At 46.6% G+C, this 23,070-nt stretch overlaps 1 protein-coding gene across 1 annotated transcript in view; it reads right to left on the bottom strand.

Annotated features, from left to right (window-relative positions):
- Positions 1 to 14,862: 14,862 nt before the first annotated feature.
- The window catches only part of MTHFD2L (methylenetetrahydrofolate dehydrogenase (NADP+ dependent) 2 like), an 81,016-nt gene continuing 72,808 nt past the window's right edge, over positions 14,863 to 23,070 (bottom strand). The window contains exons 8-11 of the mRNA XM_074905347.1: positions 17,238 to 17,321; positions 16,661 to 16,784; positions 15,930 to 16,076; positions 14,863 to 14,923 (exon numbers count right to left, since the gene is read on the bottom strand). Coding sequence (XP_074761448.1) covers positions 14,863 to 14,923; positions 15,930 to 16,076; positions 16,661 to 16,784; positions 17,238 to 17,321 — 416 coding nt within the window. The remainder of the gene's footprint in view (positions 14,924 to 15,929; positions 16,077 to 16,660; positions 16,785 to 17,237; positions 17,322 to 23,070) is intronic.

Below are 23,070 nucleotides of genomic sequence, written 5' to 3'. Positions count from 1 at the left end.
CTGCCCCACTCTTGGTGGTGGAAATGAACACCTCGGGAGAAACATGGGTCCTTCCCATGCCTCGACTGTCTTTTTGCTAGCACTGAAAACCTTCAGTGCAGCCCAGGCTCAGAGAGCACCCAACAGCACCTGGCACAGGTGGCCTTGGTGCCAAATTTCCCCTCTCTGGTCTCTGTTTGCATCTGTGGAATATGGCCACATCAGTGAGAAGGTTTCTCTCTGTCAGTCTGCCTCTTCTCTGAGGCTCATCTCCAGAAAACATCACAGGGCTGAAGACTGTGGCTGTGTTTCACACATCACCTTGCTACCTGCAGCCCCAAGGCCACAAGGCCACCCTGGCAAGGATCTGATGTCCCAAGGCAGCGGTTCAGTATCTCCCGCTCTGTGGTGAATCCCAGCAAATTTTGCTGACTTGACATTAATGTGCGCTCTCCTTTTGCCTGACAGCTCCTGGGACCCGCTGTCCTCCTCGCTGACCATGGCCTGTCCCCTTGAGATGACTAAAAAGGAAGGATGTGCCCAGGACATGAAATTGCACATTGGCAACTCTGGTTTGCACTGGGAGCCTCCGGATCAGCAGAGTATTTGAATTCTGCTTCCTTCTGCTCAGACCCCGGGGACCAGGGTAAAAAGCCAGCCTGCTCTCACTCCAGATGGGGTGGCCAGCACACAGCCCCGTCCCTTCCCCAGCTGTGCTGTGGCAATCAGGGACATAGGCAGGGACTCGCGGAGGCGAAGTGACATTGATGCTGACAGCTGCCTGGCCTTGGAGGAGTGCACTTGGGCATTGTGTCTCCCAGAAGAGTCTGAGTGCCAACTGCGATCTTGTTATTCATTCTCTTTACTTTTGATAAAACCCCCGAGAAATGCGTGAAGGGAAAGGAAGTATGTGAAATACCTGCCAATTAATCTTCTTCACTGACATCAAATGTTTATTTTGCAAGGGCGGGCACAGCTGACCTGGGTGTTTGAACATGAGTTATCTTTTCTCATCCATCCAGTTGAGAACAGGTGGAAAAGGATAATGACTCAAACCGGAGTGGTGTCTGTCTGGGCAGCTCACCAGACTTTCACTTCACTTGTGATCTGCAGACGCCAGTATCTTCTGCTATCAGCAGCTCCCTCATAGGCAGGGAGGGAGCTTTGAAGTCAGGCATGTGTGACTCCGGTTCCTGCTGATGTAAATCAAGATTGCTGTAATAAAAAGGATGTAGATGCGTAGCTGGGGTGTTGGGGAGGAGGGAAGGAGAAAGGCCTGAATACTGCCTTCATGGAAATTGTACAGATATTGCTAGCCTCTGAGATATGCAGGCATTCAGATGGCTGTGCATCCCTGCTGTGAAAGCCCTCAGCACATAATTTTTTTCTAAGATGGTGACATTCTTCCTGTGCTCTGCTCCTTTCTCCAAGGCTTAGGCTGAAGCAGGGATTGCATGAGTGAAAGCTGTCCAGAAAGGGAATAATTTGTGCACTTGTACTGCATCAGCTGTTCATCCTGTGGAAGTCAGACCAGTGGCATGTGTTTTCAGTCACTCCGCATTTGACTGCAACATCTTTCAGAGCATGTCTAAAGAAAAAAACAAAAAGGACAGAATCTGCTGGCCCCCATGATGACAAGATCTGGATTTTTCTCTCATTTATATCAATACAAATGAAAAACAGTCTAAGAAGTACCTTCTCAGACAGCATAAACTCCAGCAACTCCAACCATCCCTGCTTAATCTAATGAAACATACAGTGGTGCTACCAAATTGCAGGGGTGGAATTTTACACTTGCTTTCCACAGACTTTCATGAATGACAGGCAACGGGGAAAAAGGCCTGATAGTTTGCAGAATATCCTGGGCCATGTGGTGGCTCCTGTTGTTGCCTGCTCACTGGCTTTAGACACAGGTGAGCAGGACCTGCTGGGCTCAGTTTTGCTTTGGTGGTGGGGAATGTGTTGCAAGCCTTTCTGGGACAGCAGTTCTGCCACGTGCTAGGAGGTTTTTTTGGGAAGCTGCCTGCTGTTAGCACACTGCCCTGGGCTTTGACTGCTCTATTTTCTACACACCATGCACTGAGCAGCTCTCAATTGACCAAAGACATCCTCCAGTGCTCACCCACTCGTTTTTGTGCAAGGGCTCAATTTGCAAATGCTCAGGGGCAGATCCTGACCCTAGCAGTAATTGTAAGGGCCTAAAGCTGGGAGCTGAGTGAAGCAATACTGGATTTACACTAGCACGGGGAGCTGTCCCTGCTAAAAATCTCCTTCTATAATGCCATGTCCCGCCATGCTGGAGACATAGAAAATTGCTGCCTTTTCTTCCATTTCTTGGGCAATTTGCAGAAACTTCCCCCAGCGCTCTGGCAGGGTGGGCTTGGGGCCCTATCCATGTCCCCAGCCCGAGGCAGGCTCCCCACGGTACCCCAGAGCAAAACCATCCTCCTGAAAATGCTTGCCTGGCCCCATGGGACACAAAGGGGTAGGTGCTTTAGATAGGAATCCCTAAGGAAACCGAGGCTGGAGCTCAGCTTTTGCAGTCTGTGCCATTACACTGATTTACCCAGTAACATTACTGGGGCCCTTTACCTTCAGTACGATAGTGTTTTTCCTGCACTGCACATTATTTTATATATTCATCATACCATATCATTGCTAGATGTACATAATCATCAGATCATCTCTCTTCTCTATAAAATTTCCAGGACACAGGCTCAGCATGGTCCCTACAGAGGAGAACACCCAGCTCATTGCTTTCCAAAGGTGTATGTAGCTACTGGATCATTCTGCAATTGTTCCTTCTAAAAAGAAGAGAAAAAAATGTTTAAACGTGAAACTGCACTCAAGGTAGCAAAAGCTGTATGGCTGCTCTTCAGTGAGTTTTGGTGGTCTCCCAGCTCAATCACAGAATGTACTGGACTTTGAGAATGTGTGTAATTATGTGCACAGTGTGGCTGTTGGGAAAAGGATGTCTGTACCTGAGAAAATGTAGGCTTTTTTTTCCCTCTAGTGTCTTAGAGTTTTAGCTGAAAAAAGGCCAGAGCAGAAATCTTCATATTAAAAAAAGCTTTCCCAAACCAAAATGTCACTGCATGGTGGTTTTAAAAGCTAAAACATGGTTACCTCTAATACCTGGAATGTTAGCTGTGAATCTTCTTTCTTCTTCACTCCATGCAACTTCTGGGCAACCACTTTTTGCTTACTGTAATAAAGTCACTTTCTGTAGGCACAGGTGGGTTTTAGTTATCAAGTGCTGACTGCGGCCTTCTTTTTAAGGAGCACTGCGTACTACAGTCAGGACAACAGCTAGTTTTAACAGTGGAGGAACAATCTCTTGTAGTCACAAGGCAAGGCAAACTTCCTTGAGATGGTCTCATACAGATGCATTGGCAACAATTTGGGGTTACCTTTAAGGATCCCCTAAGAGGATCTTGGCCATGAAAGTTTGGCTGACCTAAAGCATGTTGGTGCCAATACAAGTTGCAGTGGATAGTTCGACTAACTGAGTTGGTTACATATCCCTTTCCTCACGTTAGAGACTTGGGTATGAAGTCACCTTGGAGATGTGTATCACAGCTCATTTGAGCACATAGCATGTGAGTAAATTATACAGTGCTGCACATTTTTGAGGGATTGCAGCCTCACATAAGGACTGGGAACATGTGACAGAAATAGCATGATGTTTTCCTTCTGTGTTGCACGTTATTTCCAATTGCATCCAGAGTAACAGAGAAATAAAGGATATGTGAGGATTGTTTGGGAATTTTCTCCTGGAAATACAGCTAAAGTCTTAGCTTTTTACTTTATAATCTTCCTTGCACAATGTTTTTTTTAACCTGATTCCCAAGTTGAGCAGTTGGTGAAGCAGGTAAATGCACATGTATGAACAGAGTGTGGAAGACCACCTGTGTGAAAGGATTTCACCTCAGCAGGAAAATGCTGTGAGTTGCCTGGATCAGTCCTCTGCAGGAACCCAGGGAAACCCGCTTGGCCAAGAAGGGTCCTCTCCCATCCAAACTGAACGTTTTTTGTCTCAGCATCTTTACAAAGAGGCATACAGCCCACGGCACAAGAGAGGGGCTGCTGTTCTGCCACTGCATGCCTGTTTCTCCTCTCTGCTACATTTGTTGGTTTGTTGGTGCTCAAGTCCTATCATCTGACATGAGAATCAAACACAAATTTTAGAAATGAACACATGCCCCTGCTATCATGTCCACTGCAGTCATTGGGGGCCACACACTCTGACCACCTTCTGCCTAACGGCAAGTGGATCCAGAGCACCCAACTCTCTCTGATCTTAGATTAGATTAACAGGAGCAGGATGAGGCAAAGGTCAAATTCAGGCCCGGTAGGAGCAAACTGAGGAGAAATAGTGCACAAAGAATCACAGAATCATTCAGGTTGGAAAAGACCCTTGGGATCATCCAGTCCAACCATCAGCCCTACTCTACAAAGTTCTCCCCTACACCATATCCCCCAACATCTCATCTAAACAACCCTTAAACACATCCAGGGATGGTGACTCCACCACCTCCCTGGGCAGCCTATTCCACTGTCTGACCACTCTTTCTGTGAAAAATCTTTTCCTAATGTCCAGTCTGAACCTCCCCTGTTTCAGTTTAAAGCCATTCCCCCTTGTTCTGTCACTAATTACCTGTGAGAAGAGACCAGCACCAACCTCTCTACAATGTCCTTGAAGTTTTTGTTTCTTCTCTGAGCCAATACAACTTTTACCTTGGGCTGATCACTGGCTCTCCATGAAAAGCCCTTTGCCTGGCTGTTGGAGGGACCCTTTACTGTCAGCCCAAGCTGTGCACAGGTGTGTGCTGCTGAGGTCCCCGCAGCTGGAACACAGCAAAGAGGCTTCAGCATAAGTGAGACTCACAGTATTTCCCCTGATGTGAATGGTTTTTCCTTCTGATTCACCCTTCCATCAGGAGAAGAGGAGAACATCTGTTACTGCCTTACCCCCCACTGAGTTTTTGCCTAGTGTCTTCCCATCAGTGCATCAGGTGGTAAATTTTCTTTACCTATTTGAAGTCATTTCATATGTGAAGAAACAATGAATCACAAAGAGAAGCCTACAGCAATTAGGAACTCCTTTCCTCTCACCTTTGCCAAAGCTAGATTTTTTCCCTAGAACAAAGCCCAGGCAAGCCTTCCTACGCACAACAATGATTACGTAGATCACTCTGGATTTTGTTTTTTTCACAGGCCATGAGCAAGCAAAGAAGCTCAGAGGAACACTCCATTTCACGGGCATGTTTGTTATGCTTCCTTGGAAATCCCATTGTTTGCTGGTAGTGCCTGCTTTTGGCTACAAGTGCTGTGCCCTTGTGACGCCGGCTGCTTTTAATTGTGACAGGGTGCTAGCAAATAAGCATGAAATTTGGCAAACTAAAAAGGTGCTTCTGGAATAAGTCAATCCTGGCAGTTTGGGTATACATTTCAGCATGCTTAAGTGGGATCACTGAGCAAGTGTTTTGCAAGGCTGCTCCCAGTCACACACATCCATCCGTCAGTGAAACCTGTGCAGGCAGTGGACCTTGTGTCCCCGCTTCTTTGCATGTTGCGTGTGTCCCTGGCAAGCTGGAGCGTGAGGCCAGTGCTTTCCCAGGAGAGGACTGCTGAGACATACCGTATGAGTAAGGTCTCGTTTGCATAAAGATTGCACACTCACACTGTGAAGGAGGTTTCCTAGGCACAGTCTCATTTCCTTCTCTAAGTAGGTTTGGCTTCATGTAGGAAAAACCCTATTCTTGAAGTCCTTGGACAGAAACCAGTTTACATTGTCATGCCACAACGCCATGCTGGCATGTTTGGGTCCACCCAAGCCTGACTGCATGAAGGCACAATCTGCCCCTCTGAAGCAAAACTGAGTCTCCTCTTTGAGTTGGATTCAGGTATCCCGCTTGCATGAGCTTGGCTGACAAGAGGTCTCATTCTGCTCCTAAAAGGCTTTTCAGTGTCACCGATGCACATGCATCTGCATGGCTCCTTCTCTCCTTGTGGGCTTCACCCTGGAGGTTTCAGTGGGAGCAGCATGCTGCTTTGAATGGGGAGGGAGGAACCTGGAGGTTGCAAATGCAGGGCTGAGCACTTTGGTCTCCACCACCCAAGGCTTTCCTCAAACGGTAGACCTCAGCTCTGATCCCTTGCCATGGTGAGAGGTAACTCAGCTACAGCAGGTGAAGTAGACTGGTTTTGGACTAGTGCCAGAGAGCAGATGCTACAAGGAGATCCTGGTAATGAGAGGGATTTTTATCAAAATCAGCTGGCTGGCAGGGAAAGGGATTGTTGTCTCTATTTCCTCTCACCTAGGTGATGCTGTTCTGAGTTACAGAAGGGCAGGATGGATTTATCTGCCCCAGGGACCCCTTTAATGTACAAACTTTTGGTAACAGAATTTGTGCTCCTCTGCTCCTGCCCAGTGTGTTCTGAAATCTTTATTCAAGATTTACCTGCGTCACTGATAATGAACAATGTCATTCATTCTTAACTCTGGAAAGTTATTCCCAAGCTTGCTCAAGTTGCCTGTAACTAATGTATTTCTGTGAAAAAAGAGAAAGAAAATTCAATGCAATTGGACTAAAATTATTTTAGGATTTAAGGACATATTTTCTTAACATGCACGAAAGAGGTCACTAAGCGTTTCAGCCAGAAATTGATTTTCCCCCCATGTTAGCAAAGTGTGGTGAATAAAATAAAAAACATTTAAAAGAAGGAGCTGAGCTGAAAAAAATGCACAAGACATTGTACGAAAATTCAGAAACGAAGTGTCAATTCAAGAGTCACGTTTCATGTATCCTGACCCCCGTGGATGCCAAATTCAGGCAGGTGTTTCATGGTATACATTAAGCAACACAGTAAGTAAACACATTAAATATTTTGGAAGAAACTGAAAGGCTGAAAGGAGGAGAGCCGAGGCTGCTCAGAGCACTACTAACCAACAACAAGCAGCCTCACACCCAACTTTAGAAGTACCTCTGCAAAGGTGATTTTCACACAGGCTCTATCCCATCGCCACTGCTAAATGCAGAGTCAATATTTTCCCAGCGTGCACCCACGGAGGCAGAGTTGTCATGCCTGTGCCCTTAGCCCTGCTGGGGTGGCCGCTCTCATCCCCATGGCCCAACCCAGCTCTCTGCAGGGTTTTTCAGACTGATCGGGATTTGACAGGCCGATGTGCCAAATGCCATGTACCCATCTTGCTGTCCCTGTGCTCCATGGCACTGCCAAACCAGCTGTCCCTCACCTGGAGATCCCAGAAGCCAGGTCTTGGGTGCAGCAAGTGGCAGATAAAGGCAGCCTCTCCATGACCCCTGAGCTCTGCTGCTGGAAACGGTGACTCCCTGCTGCACCACAGGTGAAAATCTGCAAGGGAGACAGACAGGTAAAGCACCGCTTCATCAGCAAAGAGAGGGGAGTCCAAGGGACAGCTTTCTCTGACACAGCTCTGCACTCCACGCTAGGAGGGCCACAAACTGCACCTGTGCCATTTCCTTGACACCCATGACTGCCAAATTAGAGATCTTGCCATCTTGGGTGTTCGTTTGTGGGCTAAATACATCAGGGCTGAGGTCATTGCCAAATCCCTGGGCGGACATGGCGACTCTGGCATTCTCAGACCATGAGCTTGAGAAGCTCATTTTGAAGTTGATGAATTTTCAGGAAGGGCAGCTTTGGGGTAAATAAAATCTGTCATATCACTTGGCATTGCTTGCAGGGTCTGCCAAAGGCAGGCCAAGGTTCAGGGTACCTGTGATTGTGAGGGACAAGGCTGACAAAATACTCTTGGTGGCTGCATAGCTCTTCAGCAGATGATGCTAGCCTTTGGTTTGGAAAGAAAGGAAGACTTTGCTGTTAAATATCAGGAAACTGAGCCTTGCAGTAATGATTAATGACTCCAAGGACAGCACGCACAAGGAAGGGGGAGAGCCTTCTAGAGATGTCATGCATTTCAGATTAGGACTGACCAAAAGCACGTGTCTGCCCCTTTGGGGAAGTCTGGCTTTCCAGCTTCCATTTCTGTTCCAGAACACAGCATTATGCCAAAAATGTCATAATTACTTTTTCCATGTTGGTGTTGGCAGTGCTCCAAATTTTGCACTAAGAAGATGCTGAAAGCCTTAATTTCCACTTTTTTTTGATGCATACAAAAATTTAACTTTTCATAAGCTCATGAGCACAAAACGCTGCTTTTCCACAGGAAATTTCCAAGTTAACTCACCATGCAGGATGTGGCAGGGAGGCTGCATTCCCTCTTTCCTCTGCCCCTACTGTGCCAAGTCCGATGTCTGAGCCCCATGCATGCCAGCGTGGGATGACACCCATGGTGCCCCATGCAAAGACATGATGATCTGGCAGTGGGGGATGTAGTCTTCGAGGTGACCACTATGTGGGAAAGAAACCAGTGCCAGAACTGTCATGGGACCCTGAACCATTCAGGAATATTGACCGATTAATGGATTTTCTCCCCTTGTGCTTGATTTGAGCTCATTGAAACAAAGCAACTTGGGTGAATTGAAAAAAAACAACAAGTTTTGACAAGTGATGAACTGGCTGAAATGAAATATCCCAGTTCAGTTATCCCAGCGGAAAGGAAAACTAAATAAATAGATGAAGATGTTGGGAGAAGAAACAATCCCAAGTCAGATTACCTGACTGTTTCAGAACCCATATTTTCCACCAGAAAAATCCTGCAGGTGGAAAAATTCTCAGTGAAACTTCACTGCAAAAAGAGAGCCCTGCATCTCCACGAGTAGAGGGTCTGACTTGCCTGGCTGTGTCAGCCTATCTGCACAGGGATGTCTTTGTGGAGGCAATGGCTGAGGAGGAATTCCACCAGTCAGAACAAGGGAGCAGTGACCACAGCATCGCCTGAGAGAGGGGCACTGCTCAGAGTGGTGGGAGGCTGGCTGGGGAGGCCTGAAGTGCTGACTGGGCACTGGGAGCTCTGACAGCAACCTTTTCCTGGCTGAGCCTTTTCAGCTGCTGAAGGTGGGCTTGGCAGTGCCCTTTTCTGGGGGTTCTTCCCGTTTCAAAGACAAAAATGTTACTAGCGAGAAGGAGACAAGCTGGTTAGAAACCAGGCCACTTGAAAATTATGGCGTGGACTCACCCTGCTGGGTTTTTCCAGGTGTTGTAAATCCAGTCTGATTTCTGGTATTTGACCTCCCCTATTTAAATGCTTCTGTCCTCTTGGTGAGCTTTCTACAGGGTCTGAAATTTGCTGTGCCTTGCTCTGCTCTCAATGATGCTTGTCCTTGGCATAGGTGGGTTGAACAGGGAGACCTCCTGAATGAGCTTCAAATGTTTGGGAGGCCACAGGTGCACTGATCTTGTGAGGTACCGAGTTCTTGTGTTTCCTCCTGACTTCAACACTGTGTCCTTTTTACAGTCAAATGTCTCACCATCTTTTCTTGCCCTCATCTAAATTCTATTATTCCCTGATTTTCCATCCTCTTATTACAACTTTTCAGTTTGGTTCTCACCACCCCTGTCTCAGTAGTGACCTGAAGGCTTATTCCCCCATTGCTGTGTGTATTCCAATGGATATCCACCTCCACTCAGATAGTCTTCTCTCCTGAAAGTAACCCTTGTTTCCATGCCTTTACCACCTAAATGACAGCAGTTCTGGGATAGGCAGATAAACTGTCTTCTCTTCCTCATTCATGTGGCTTATACAGCTGCCCCAGCTTCCCGTTATAATGAAGGGCATTGACAAGCAGCCTGACAGACCATAATAGAAAGAACCACCACCATAGGACCATAAGACCACTGGGGACCGCTGACAAATGTCCATGGACAAATGGTGCTCCCCAGTTGGGGCTGCTGCCTATTCCCTATTGCATCTCATCTCCTAAATTCCTACTGGGCTTTCCTATCGAGAAGCTGATGCCCTCTGGTGACTGGGTCAGAAGGATCAGACCTGGCATCCATCACAGTAGGGCAGAGAGATTTCTCAACATTTTTTGATCAGTTGTTTCAATCTCCCAGTTTGCTGGGAAAGCTTTTAATCATACAGGATGGAATTATATAATGAGAGTGTTGGAGTAATTTAGGTTTGGCACTGGCTTTATTAAAATAATGATGACTATTTGTGCAAGACCAAACCTCTACATTTACTGATGGAACACCTTCCATCCAACCTTTCTTCCATCAATCCTTTCTTCCCTCCTTCCATCTGTTCCTTGGTCCATCCATCCATCCTTTCTTCATCATAAACACAAAGAATGACTGCTCCTGACCCAGACCAGATTTGCAACAAGTGTGTAACTTGTAAGTCATTCCAGCCCATTTAACCTCCTCTCTCTCCTCCCTGTGCTCCATACCTGCCCTTCTCACAAGCAGCCCTGAGATAAGGTGCCAGATGCACTGTGCAATCTGAGGTTTGCCTCAGTGGGGACTAGGACCAGTTGTCCAAACGTCCTCCGCTTCTGTGATGTAACCCAAGACCATCATGAAGGCTTCCTCCAGCTCTTGGCAAACTTGTGACATGACTGGCTGACGCACTCCAAGGAAACCCGCTGAGGGGGACACATGACTCACAAAGGCTTGTGATTGCCAAAGCACCTCTAGTGACATTACCATGAAGCACGCAACAGGCAAGACGGCATCTGGAGAGAGAAAGGTCAGCCTCCCAAGTTAAATGCATTGCTGTGTCATCCGTTGTGTGGCCACAGATGAAGAGTGTATTGAAGGAGGTTTGGTTTTAACCTCTGCAGTAGCCATGGACATTGTGGTGATGGTAACTCCAGGTTTGGTAACAGTGGGCACACCACAGCTGCTGAAAAAGTTTCTCCCTCGAGAAGGGATAAGGTGACAGATGGCTTGAGTTACTGTGACTACCCCCACTCTGATCTCTTTGCAGTTTTGTGGCTGGGTGCTGCTTTTGGAAAGATTTTTTTTTAATGTCCTCTTAAAAAAAGTTTGATATGTTGTGACCAGGGGAAATATTAACACCAGTAACATTTGCACAGAAGCATAGCATTTCAGAGAGTTTCAAAGAGTTTAAAGCCTTACTTCAAAAAAGCACTGTCCTCCCACAGAGCACCAAGGGAGGAGTTGTTGCCATTGCTTTCTAGGTCAGACAGCCCCAGGCTTGAAAGCATCAGCTATCCTTTTTCTGAATCCCAAGAGGCTGGAATGGGTTTCAGATAAAGTATACAGACTTGTGGACAAGAACCCCACAGCAGGGTTACTGACAGGGCACGTCTGGGATAGGGTAAGTTTTAAAGTGATAGAGGTGCCAAATGGAGCACCGCTGCAGCTGGTGGGGGCTGTGGTTGCTCAGTCCTCCAGAGGGCTGCCAGTAAAAGTGTCCCAGGCAGAAAAACTGCAGAGCGGTATGTTGGTGGCCCTGAGGACATGTAGATAGCTGCGGTATACAGTGGGTCTCTTCAATACCAGTCTCTAGTTCCTATCCCACCATTTCACACAGCTACTCTGCCATGATGCAGTTTGACACAGCCATGGGAGAACTGCCTCTAACACTCATGCAGAAGCTGAAGCCATTTGGTAAGGAAGGCTGAGGCAGGACAATCTTGGAGGCACACTGCAGGCGCTTTCACCAGCAGAGAGTTGCAGCCAAAGGTGACTCTGACAGTGGGCATTGAGGGTGAGGAATTGTTGCACTAGAGGGATGGAGGTGGTGCCAGCAGAAACCAGGAAAGAATGAAGGAGGTTCACTCTTTGAGACAAATGATTTGGGGTGTGTCATCAGGACCTGGCTGCGTGGTTGCTGGACTGGCAATCTACGTCCAGCCGGCAGAAGCTGTTGAGGTGGCAGGCTGGTATGTGCCCCCAAGCTTTTCAGTTGCTCAATCATGTGCAGGAGTGAGAAAAACACAGGGTCTGGAAGGGCTGTTATGGGCTGGGAATAAGATGAGCAACAGGATAGGTGGAGAAAGCCCAAGCCAAATCAAGACAGTCAGCTAAAAGTTAAGGCAGATAGAAAAAACCAAACAAATCCTGCACAGGCCTGGAAGTGGACTATTCCTCTTAGATTTGCCTGACCCAAATAGTTAAAGGCATGATAAACCCCAGGCTGTTGCCACTACTGCAATTTAAAACTTCTGCAAGTGCAGCAAAAGGCATGTGGACCCAAGTGCTGCAATGGAAAGATGCACCTTTAGTTACTGTGGCTGCTCAGGTGCAGAGGGGCTGGTGGTAAGCAGGGCAGGGGTAGAGAGTCTGAAGCCTTTCAGCCAATGGAGCTCTAGTAATGGGACCTCAAATACACGGGGTCACCATTTACAAAAGGTGTGGTGAGAGGACAGAGTCCCCTTTTGTGATGCTTCTGCCAAGTGGAGCAGAGGAGTGTAAAGGGCAGCGAGTGGGAGTCGGAGCAAAAGTGTGGCCAGGCTGTGTGTGCCTCTGGGCTGAGTCTCTCTGGAGAGTCCAGGAAAAGTTTCTGGAGGATGACCAGGGACTGGCCAGAGCAGTTCACAGACAGGTGGGGAAGCCTGAGGGGGAAACAAAGATGTACCAACACGTATCCTAACTGGGTCACAGCAAGAAGGGAAGGAGGCTCCAAGGATCAGTTTCTGCCCTATCTTCCCACTGGGAAAGGCTGTGCTAACAACAAGGCTGTGGCTGGGGTTGCCATTAGCTGTCACCAGTTACCTGGCAGAACAGGTTCCTGTGTGACAACTGGATTACAGGAAAAGGAGAGAGGAAGTAAAAAGTTGAACAGCTAATAAGGGCCCTGTGACACAGAGTTAACCCAGTTAACTGGGAACGACCAACGATCCCCTTCGAACTGCTGAAGGCAGACACAAAGGATCAGGCAGACCAGGGAAAGATTTGTACTGACCAGACCCATCTTAAACATTGACTGATCCACACTGAGGGCTTGCTAAGGACTGGTCTGTAGCACTGCCAAAAATGAGCTCTTAAGTCATCTCAGAAGATGGCAGAAGGTAGCAACAAGCTACCTGCAGAGACCCAGCACATTGATCATGAACCCTACAGGATAACCCAGGGTTTGAAAAAGATGGGCAAGATGTCCTATGGTCAGATGAACACAGGCTGTTCTGTGATAGACTTCAAGTCAAACAGTGAGTGCCAGCTTTCCTGCAGCCATAAAAAACTAGACGATTCTGGGCAGAGCTATTTTGACACACCTGACCTGTTGTCTGCCTGACCAGACCTTTGCTGTGGTTGGTGCTTGTCAGAGGAAAGATAGCAGAGAAAGTAAGTCCAAGTCAGAAAGCGAGTACCGAGCTGGGAAAGAAGCAGAGCTATCATTTCACATGACTCATCTTCTCCAAAGAAAGAGGTATAGGCCAAATGGCCAGGGCAGAGTACTCAGGCAAGCCTTTCCCACCTTGCCTCCCAGCCCCAACTACAGGGACCCTCCTCAGTTCCCATTCAAAGCCCCTCTGCTCTCCAGAGAGGAGACCAACAGCTACATTCCCGAAGACCACTGCTGGCCAAATGACTTCCCACAGCTGGCCTCCTTCTGCCAGATTGCTGTGCGTCTGCATGGACCAGCTTGCAGGTTCCCTTTCATGGCAGGTCACAGACAGGCTTTACTCTATAGGATGATGCAGAGCAGATTTAAGCTCCACTATGGACAACACACAGCAGAAAGGCAAGTAAAGCCACTTGTGAGAATAAAATCCCCCCTTTCATTTGCTTGATCTCAAGAGTATCTAAGGGCAGTTTAAGGAGAGAGGGAAAGAGCTGGTTTATTCCTCCACAGGGGCCTCTGGCTGACTGAGAGCTTCTGAAATAGCACTCTCATTTTGCAATGTCTCAGGTTCCACCACTCTCCCTTACAACGATCCTGTTGCACAGGTCAAGAGATCTTAGGGCTCACCCATAAAAACCAAGCAATACAGGCCAACATAGCCTGCATGGATCTCTGGCAAAGACAGGGAATGATGTAAAGGTTGTACTTTCTCTCACATCTTCTGAAAGTGTGAGAAGTGATGGGATGAACAGGGATGATTTAAATACTACAAGAATCCTTCCTGTTCACAAGGAGCCACACCTGGGGTGCAGCTAAACCCAGGTGGCTATTCTATCATTATTGTAAGCCAACAAGCTATCTATAAGTCCAGACTTAAAAATATTGTTTTCTGCTGCTCTCAGCTCTACGATAGACACTATGGCAGAAATGCTATGGGGAGAACTCAAGTGCTGGTACTGGTTCTGAGGAAGCATTCTTCCTGCAGCTACACTCACGCTGCCATGTGTTACTGTGTTCAGCGGCAGAGACCCATCAATTTGTGCTCCTGCCTCCTTGCTGTAATCCGAAATAGACCCAACACAACTTTCCTGAAGGCATGGATGAGCTGAAATCCACGCTGCTCTCATGCAGTACATGATGGATAGGCTGCACTAGGAGCTGTGCTCTCTCTTCCTTTAAGTCTTCCTCTGGTTATGCCAGCTAATAGCTCTATTCATTGGAACTAATGTGCATTGATATATATTATTAACGATACTATGGTTTCTCTCTTCAAAAATAACATCCTGCTCAGTCAAGCCATGCCAAGTTTCACTTCAGTCAAACCACACAGACATTTTGACGTTGTCTAGAACTTTTATTTCAAGGAATAGAATTGTTTTGAGCATATTCACAAGAATAAATACAAAATTACTCTTCAGAGTAAGAAGATGAGCTTTTATAAAAATATATCTCTATCCCACAGAACCACTTAGGTGGGGTTCTCATTAGGAAATATTATTTAATAAAAAAATAAAACACTGAAAATAAAATGCTTGACCTATACTGATTGGATCATCAAACAATTGAAATTTTTAAAAGGATATAAATATTGTAAATATTATTAATAAAATAACATTTAAATAGATGGGAAGCTACTGAATCCAGCCAGATGAATGGAACACTGTAGGAAGACACCGTTTCTTCTACACAGCACCAACTTCCTTGTATTCACTGGTGTTGGCTTGTCTCTTCCTGTTTCGGTACCTGTAAGCAGAGAAGAGTGAGTTCTGGAAAGCCAGTTGTTCCAAATGGCTTTTTGGGAGTGAGGAGAGGAGGGGGTGAAGGAGGGGAAAAAAAAAAAAAAAAAAAGTATGACCTCCTCACGTTTGTCTTAAATCTCTAGCAGCTAGGCTCTGTCTATGCTTACTTCCAGGCCTGAGATAACTTGTAGGCAGAGTCTAATCTCTCAATTCTTCACTGAAGATTTCACATCCACATCAAAGTCTTGCTGCTGGTATTAGGTTTGTCTTTGAGAAATCCTGCTGGACCCTCCCCAGCAATAGGGCTGAGTACCCTAACCAACTAGGCCATCCTCTGTTTGAGATGACGTGCCATTGAGTCTTTGGGTAGGGAAGAGGCATTCCAGTAGTTATCATCTAGTTCTGTGAAGCTGAGCTCTCCCTCTGGGGGTTGTTCCTCCTTCTCGGCTCTCTGACAGCTCCTTACAGTTAGTTACTAGCCTGAAGAACCATTCCTGCTGCTTGTGGGTCTGTTAATGGAGAAGACTACTGTCCTCCATGGTAAAGCTGATAAGGCAGTGCTCATGACATCACAGTCACCCCAATAACACAGAAGATAAACAAATTAGCTAGTTTTAATACAGTTGCTCTCCAGTTCCTGATGACTGGGTAAATGGCATTACCAAGAAAAGAAACTAGAATTTTCCTCTTCTGTGTCTGCTCTCTCCTTTACATCAACACACCCTCTAAGACAGACGTGAACTAACCTATACATATAACCATACATCAGGGTTAAAAGGCATCTGACCGTACTGTTGCCTAGCCTGCAATTTGGGTTATGCTATGCAGTCAGCTTACTTCCTTTTTTGAACACTTCACTAAGTGCAGGCTAACGGGTCTATATATACCAAACTATCTCCCTGCAGTCAAATGAGTGTAGGTATCCCAGTCTATCTGAAGGTACTCGGTGGACATCTCACTACATGTACAGCTGACTCGCCTTCCTGAGCCACGAAGAAAATCTCTCTTACCTTCTGCAGATGTAGTAGCTTGCAATAGAGATGGCAGTGAGGAAAAGCAGAACAACAATAACTGTCAGTGCCACATACTCCTTACTGAGGGGTTGTCTGACAAGTTCTGAATGCACACATCGGACACCAGAGAAGCCTACGTCACACCTGCGGATAAGAGATGCAGAATTAGAGACTCACTGTGGGGTCACATTTTAGCAGTCCACAAAGCATGCTATACTGCTGGCCTGCTGTTTGCCCAGGGACAAGCAATTTGAACTGACATAACTCAAGCCCATGTGGTCCTAGAAATGGTCACAAATTCTTCAAGCAAATGAGGAATACCCTTAAGAATGCCTAGAGGATCTTTATTTTGTAGGCTAAACCACAGGAGAGACCTTGCAGCTTTGCCTGAGGTCTGGATCTCACACTACTACTGTAAATACAAATGAACAGGGAAGCACATCAGAATGAGTGTCTCAAGTTTAAGTTGGGTTGGTGACTAATTTCAGGTGTCTAAGACTCACCCAGGTTTCACTGGGGCCAGCACATGTGCTTAACACTTGCTTAAATGCAGCTGAGGTGTATTATAGATATACTGCTCCTCTTTAAGTTCTTGCGAGCATTTAAATACTTTGGTGGACTGGTGTTCCAGCTAAGTGTCAACACCAACAAGATCAAAGGCCATGTATGGTTCATTTCAAAGCCCACCTCAGGGGAGGTCTGCAGGACACATTGTGCCCTGTCCATACCTGCAGTAGTGCTCATCCAAGTCCACTATGTACACGCACTGTCCGTGGAAGCAGTAGTCCTTCATTTCAGGCTTGCATCTAGTTATCCCAACCTGAGCCACACGTGGACTGTTCTCTGTCTGGACTGCAAGGAGATTTTATTATCATCTCATCAGCCTTATTTTCCCTTTGTATTTCCCAAACAATATACAAGCTTTACAAGTATGACTAACAGTCTTGCTACCAAGAGACCTCCAATGCCACAGGCATTAAAGCAGCCAAGCCTTCTGAACAGGGAGAGGATTTTCCCAGGCTAGACTTATATTGACTTTTTCTTCGGGAGTTCCACATAAGCTACTTCTGCTTTCACAGCAGAGTTGTCACCTCAGACAGAGCTCTTCTGCCGAAGAAGCAATGTTAAAGGAAATGCAGGCTAAAAAATGGTTCTTGTTCCACAACACTGAGCACTTTGCAGGATGTTGGCAATGTTGCTCAACAGAAGAATGATTTCTAAGGGCACCTCAGTGAGGCTGCCAGCCCAAGGAAGATGGGAACCAAACACTTGTTATTTACAAAGAGAGCTGTGCAGTACACTTACTTAGTGCTGTTGTGCAGTTCTCCATTTCACCAGGCCCACATAATGGGATCACTGTTGTACCCAGGACTGCTTGCAATAGGTAACCTATAAGAGAATAAAAAGAAGCGTCAAAACTAGATGCTTTTCAAGTATAGTTAAGTACTTCAGCTGGTGTACTCATTAAGTTAATACAAGTAGAACAGAAGCTTTTTATCTTGGTGGGAAAAACCCAGTGTTGTAAGCTGATAAAGTATGGGAGATCTGCTGCCTCTATTATATAAGGCAGCCCAAAGAAACATTTCTGAAATACAAACTTTTACTATAGAACAGAGATCAAACAGAAACTCTGTGTCTGTGACCCACTCTGACCCACACTTTGAGTGAGACTAGGCAGGAACAGGCTTGGAAAGACTGCACAGGAGAGGCAGAAGTTAGGTGAACTCTGACTATGTTAGGTTTCTGAATAGTCTGGTATGACACCTGTGCAAGGGGCACAGCCAGGGTTCCATAATTAGGCATGACAATCCAGCATTCATCACGGGAGGAGTTCTTCTGGTGATCAAAATCAGGATGTCTTGGAGTTGGAACACTCTATGGGGAGAGAATTTCCTAGGAGTCAGCAAGTCAGTGCAGCTGGTGACTCAGCTCACCAGATCAGTGCCGAGCCAGGATCAGCGCCCCAGCACTAGCTTCAGAGACTACTCCTCCTCGAGGCGGGCTTAACACAAAAGCTGCTCTTTATCAGCAAAGAGCCTCCTCAGCCCTCTACTTGCTGTAACGAGCCTGAAAGGCTGGACAGTTCCTCCACTAATACTCTCGTGTTGGAGTTTTCCAGTTAAAAGCCCACTTGCAGACAGAGCTAATGAGAGATACCAAACCCTTTTCATCTGGTCACTGGGTTAGAGAGGTTATTGACCACTTTATGGATCCTGGACCAGTGCTACTTATCTCAGTGGAACCCCAGAAGAAAATGGGTACATTTCTGTCCTTCCTTCTCTATCCACACTGAAGAAAAATGCAGCTCAGCAGGTTTCAGGCAGATACCAGACATAATAGGAGACTGCACCATGCTGCCTGTGGATTTCGGCTAGTGGAGCAGTGGTTGCATTTCATTGGGGAGCAAGGGCCCTCCTTTCCCTTCTCTCAGAGATTCAGCTTATAAAGAATTTTGACATCTTTCAGGCTGTATGGTGCTGCACAGGCACAGCTTTCAGGTATTCTACTAGTTAAATGAACATTTCCAAACAGAATTTGAAGGTGAACACAAGTACTTGTAGCTTCATGGCTAGACCATCAGGAACAGTCAGTGTTTGCCCCCAGCTGGCCATGAAATCCACTTGGCTAACACTCCTGCTGTGGTCACAAACTAACCTGCTCATGAACTGCTTAGTCATCATCACCATTCCACAGAAGTCTGTAATTTGTGTCTTTGGGCTGTTTGCCTCTATTAACTTGTCAGGTCATGCATGTCTAATGGAGGGAGTGTGCCTTCATAATTTCTTGATCACTCTAATTCAACTCCAGTTATTAGAAAGTTTCATTACATCTCAGAGTTAAATCTAATAGTGATTTATAGACTTCCTGCAGCTTGTCTATTCCTGGGTGATCAGCAGGCTTCCTTTAAGCTTTATTCCAGCTAGATATGAGAACAGCAGGAATATCCATCTTAGAGGGACTGGAGTTTTTTTGCATTTATTTGTGTTCCTTGAAAAACACCATTCCTTGCAAGCTAACAAGCCAGGTTTCCACCAAGTTTTAGAAGAAAGGACAAAGACAAGGCCTGCCAAAGTGAGAGACAGAAACAGGCCAATGATGCTGGCCAGCATCTTGACTTGTACAGGAGACTAAGCTGGAGACATCTGTGCCTGCTGGAATGACTCAGCAGGGTTTGCCTTTCACTCCAATGGGGCAGGACCAGCAAATTTACTTTCAGGGTGGGATATTTTTTTTTTTTTCAAACAGCACTGGTTATATAGATTTCATCAGGGGAAGCAGTTTAACACTTCTGTAAGGCCAGTTTGAGTTGCCACAACAGAAAGTTAAGTGTTTGAAGGATTAGGCCACCAGCTGACAGATGGTGGCAGCTCAGTTACTGCTAGAGCAGTAGGCTTTGAGCTTCAGCCAGGGACCTGGTGTCCCAAATGATGCTGGGAAAAGAAGATTTACTAAGTCAATTCTTCTTCCCAGGAACTAGAGGGACATTTCAGAAGTGCTCCATGGACTAAGCTGCTCCCTTGTCAGGCAGCAGCTGTGGCACAGGACAGCTCTGTCCCACAAAGTATACACCATGTCACTGCAACAAGGGATGCTGAAATCCTGAGACTAGTGAGAGTTAGTGACATGAGGCTGCCTCCTATTCCCCACAGACTGCTGCTATCATCTCTGTGTGATGTGCAGCAATGCACATAAGTCAAGGAAAAATATGCTAGAGGTACCTGAGATATCCACTTCTATTGTACTTAGTTAAGTAGAAGGATAAAGCCAGCTGATGATCACTTTTAGTCTACTTATATGTTTCAGTTGGCATACTTCCTTAATCTGAGCATAACCTGAGCAGTTGCTTTTTAATCTAAAGTTCCCAGTTCGAGAGCTACCAGAAACCCGCTTTTGCATTTGAGAAGCTCAAACCTAGGTACATGAAAGAAACAGGTTGGCTCTTCTCTTTGCTTCAGAAGGAGGCCTCACTTTCCAGCTAGAGAAAAGACCAAAAATCAGACACTGTGAGGGATAAATCCTCCTACAACACTGAACAAAGGCTTGCCCCATTCCAGCCATGCACGACAACTGATAGCCTCCTCCGCCTGACTGCAGACACACAGGCTGGAAAGGACGGAGTACAGGTGTGGGTATTTGCTGACACCCAGCAGTATTTTCTGTGTTCGGGCAAAGTTCTTCCTGCTCTGCACTGTTATATTTTGCCCTTTCCCCCATGCACATATTTCTCCTCTGACATCAATGGGAGGGGGATCCTGCAGGAGGATAAGGGATCCACGCACCACAATGGGAAAGGAGAGGCTTTCCCAGAATAATTATCAGATGATGTATACCAAACATAGGACCTGGGAGAGGTAGTTATATTTTTATTTCTTCACTGTTCACTAAGCAAATACTCCACAGGATATAAGATAACAGTAACGAGATGGTGGATATTCCTGTGCCTCACAGGAATGCGAGTGCTATACCACTAGTATACATGTGCAATACTGTCCGATATTGCAGGTATTCCTGCAAGGTTAACACGGACAGCAGTGGCTATTACTGGAACAGGAATAATGCTGCTGTTTCCTTGTCCTTCCACAAAGGACGAAAGGAAAATGAGGGGCAGAGACAGGCTGCCTTCCCTTCCTGCAGCCTTCATCAGAGATGACATGCAAGGGCTAATTATCAGTTTACTCACTGAAAGCCAGCTATAGTTTCCAGTTACAGGATAACTACTAAGGATGAAGGATGCACAGACAGGATACATGTAACTGAGAATTAGTCTCTTTGCAAGATTTATACCCATTTTAAAGGGGAATTGTCAGGTTTCTGAGAGGTCTACCATCATTTGAGTTGACTTTGCCTGGCACCAAGATCACTAGTCTTGTACTAGTTCATCCGAAGACGACTCCATGATGCTACTTTACATTGGGCCTCTGTGTGGTCTCTTTGCCACAGCAGTAGTGTCTACATTTTTCACATGGGTTGCACTTTCAAAGCCATGCCAAGCACAGAGGTGTCCAGGTGACATGCACCTGGAAGATCTCAGCCCATCTTAACTCTAGAGACAGATCAAGATGGATCCCTATCACCTGATTTTGGACACCCAGAGCATGTCTGACTGCCTAAGGCCTTGTTTGTGTAGGCTAAGCAGGAAGGAAACATAGAAGTTAGCCGGTCTGTCCTACTGGCTTTGTGAGCATTGCTACTGCCATCTTTTAACTCAAGTGCATCGCCTTTAGTACCACTCTGCTGCTAACCTCCCTAGCTAGCCATAGAAGTTTGCAGGCCATCTCAGACAAAGCAGGCACCTCTGGCAATAAAGGCTAGCCGGGTGTTTGTGTTTTAGCAGAGGATCACAGAAATGTAGAGTTATCCAGGAAAGCTTTGCAAACTGCTTACTTAGGACTTGGCTGTGCTCATTCAAGCACAACATCTCTCAAGTTCCGGTCATCCACACAGGCTGAGCATTTTTTCCTGGGAAAGGGGAAATGGTCATTCAAGGTAATTTTAGCAACCTCAGACAGAACATACCTCCCCATCCTTGCACTCAGAATGCACCATCTGGCTGCTTCTTGATGTTTTGGGTAGGATGTACCTGGTGCCTAGTTGCCTGACCATGCCCATCAAGGCAGGAGCCCAACACTCCTCTTCCTGAGATAAGACATACAAGATGTACAGGTTGCTCTTGTCACCCAAGTGAAAGGAGATGCTATCAGCCCCTTCCACCCGTCATCCCCCTGCAGTCTATGGATGTCTGGCCTGTTGTCTAAATGGAGGCACCAGACATGGTGGTACTGGGAGAGATCAGCTCAAATAAATTACCCTCAGGGCAACTGGACAGAAGTGTCTTTTTATGTTTCTGGGAAGTAGTGTCCAGGTTTCCCCATCTCATGTTTTGTACTCATGACTTCAGAACTGTCACCTCAAAGACACGGGTGCCCAGGACCAGGCCAGAGCAGCTCTAGGGCACCCCTGGGAACACCAACCTGTATGGAAAGACCGTCGCTCCATAATTGCTACAGGCCCACATGATCATCTTCAACTTTATGTCAGGACTTACCCTTAAGTGGAGATAATGCAGATAATTACGTATTATGTGCACCCAGTCATCTCAGGACTGCTTCCACCCCTGTGGAGACCTACACACCAATGATCTTATTCACATGCTACCCCTGTGCCTGGGCCACTCTGCTTTCCACTACATGTGTGGGAGCAGAGGTCCCTACACCACAGAAGAAGCAGAAATCCATTATTCCTTCCAGCCAGACACATTAGCCACTTTTTCCACATCTCCAGAATCAGTGACGTTTATGTTCAGCCCACTTGCTGATGGCCAGACAAACGTGCCACAGGAAAACATAAGGTCAGCAGATCCTGAAACTTCAGATCCAGGGCCTGCCTTCCCCATTGAGTGAGCATTACAGTGACTGCAAGGAGACCAGTGCCAAGGCTCCTGCAGTAACTCATGGAAAAGGCAGGCCCTGGGCTTGGCTCTATCCCTGCCACATCACCGCATGGCTGGCGCAGCACCGTGGCTCCTCAGGGGTAAGCAATGGCTCTCTCCCAAGCCCATGATAGCCAGGATATGAAGCTGACAATGACTGTCACTTCAGTTAAGCTTTAGCTGTTCAGCGGGGAACCTCTTAAAGTCTGGCATAATGCTGGCTACAGACAGTCTTCTCAGCTTCTGCAAGTGGCACCAAGTTCTGCTTACACTATTGACCTGGGAGGGAAAGGTAATAAAGTGCTTGTGCCACTTATTATGATGCCATCGAGCTATGACTAATCTATCCCCTACTATTAGATTTTGTGCCTGCCCCGGAAATAAATAAATCCGTATACAAACCCATGAAGACATACCAGTTCCTTCCAGTGCCAGTTTTGTGCAAAGCATGGCTGAGTCACAGACTACAAGACGTTTAGCCCGCTGTCCTGGCAAGTAAGATGCTGTGCAGCAGCTGATCCATAAGCTATTATGGAAGTACCTGGCCAAGGTGAAAGACAGAAACTCATGCTGCAGTGGGCTTAGGAGCCCCAAAAAGAGAGTCTTGGGAAGTGATCCTTCCCATTGACTGTGACCCTCAGTGTGAGAATACACTCTGCCATTAAAGCAGCGTGCGAGTGTGCCAGGTCTCGGTCCTGCCTCAAATGT

This window comes from Athene noctua, chromosome 4 (genome assembly GCF_965140245.1).
Source record: "Athene noctua chromosome 4, bAthNoc1.hap1.1, whole genome shotgun sequence".
In the NCBI taxonomy this organism is placed as follows: Eukaryota; Metazoa; Chordata; class Aves; order Strigiformes; family Strigidae; genus Athene; species Athene noctua.
The sequence above is the reverse complement of the archived record's forward strand: the minus strand, read 5'-3'. Positions and strand labels throughout refer to the sequence as shown.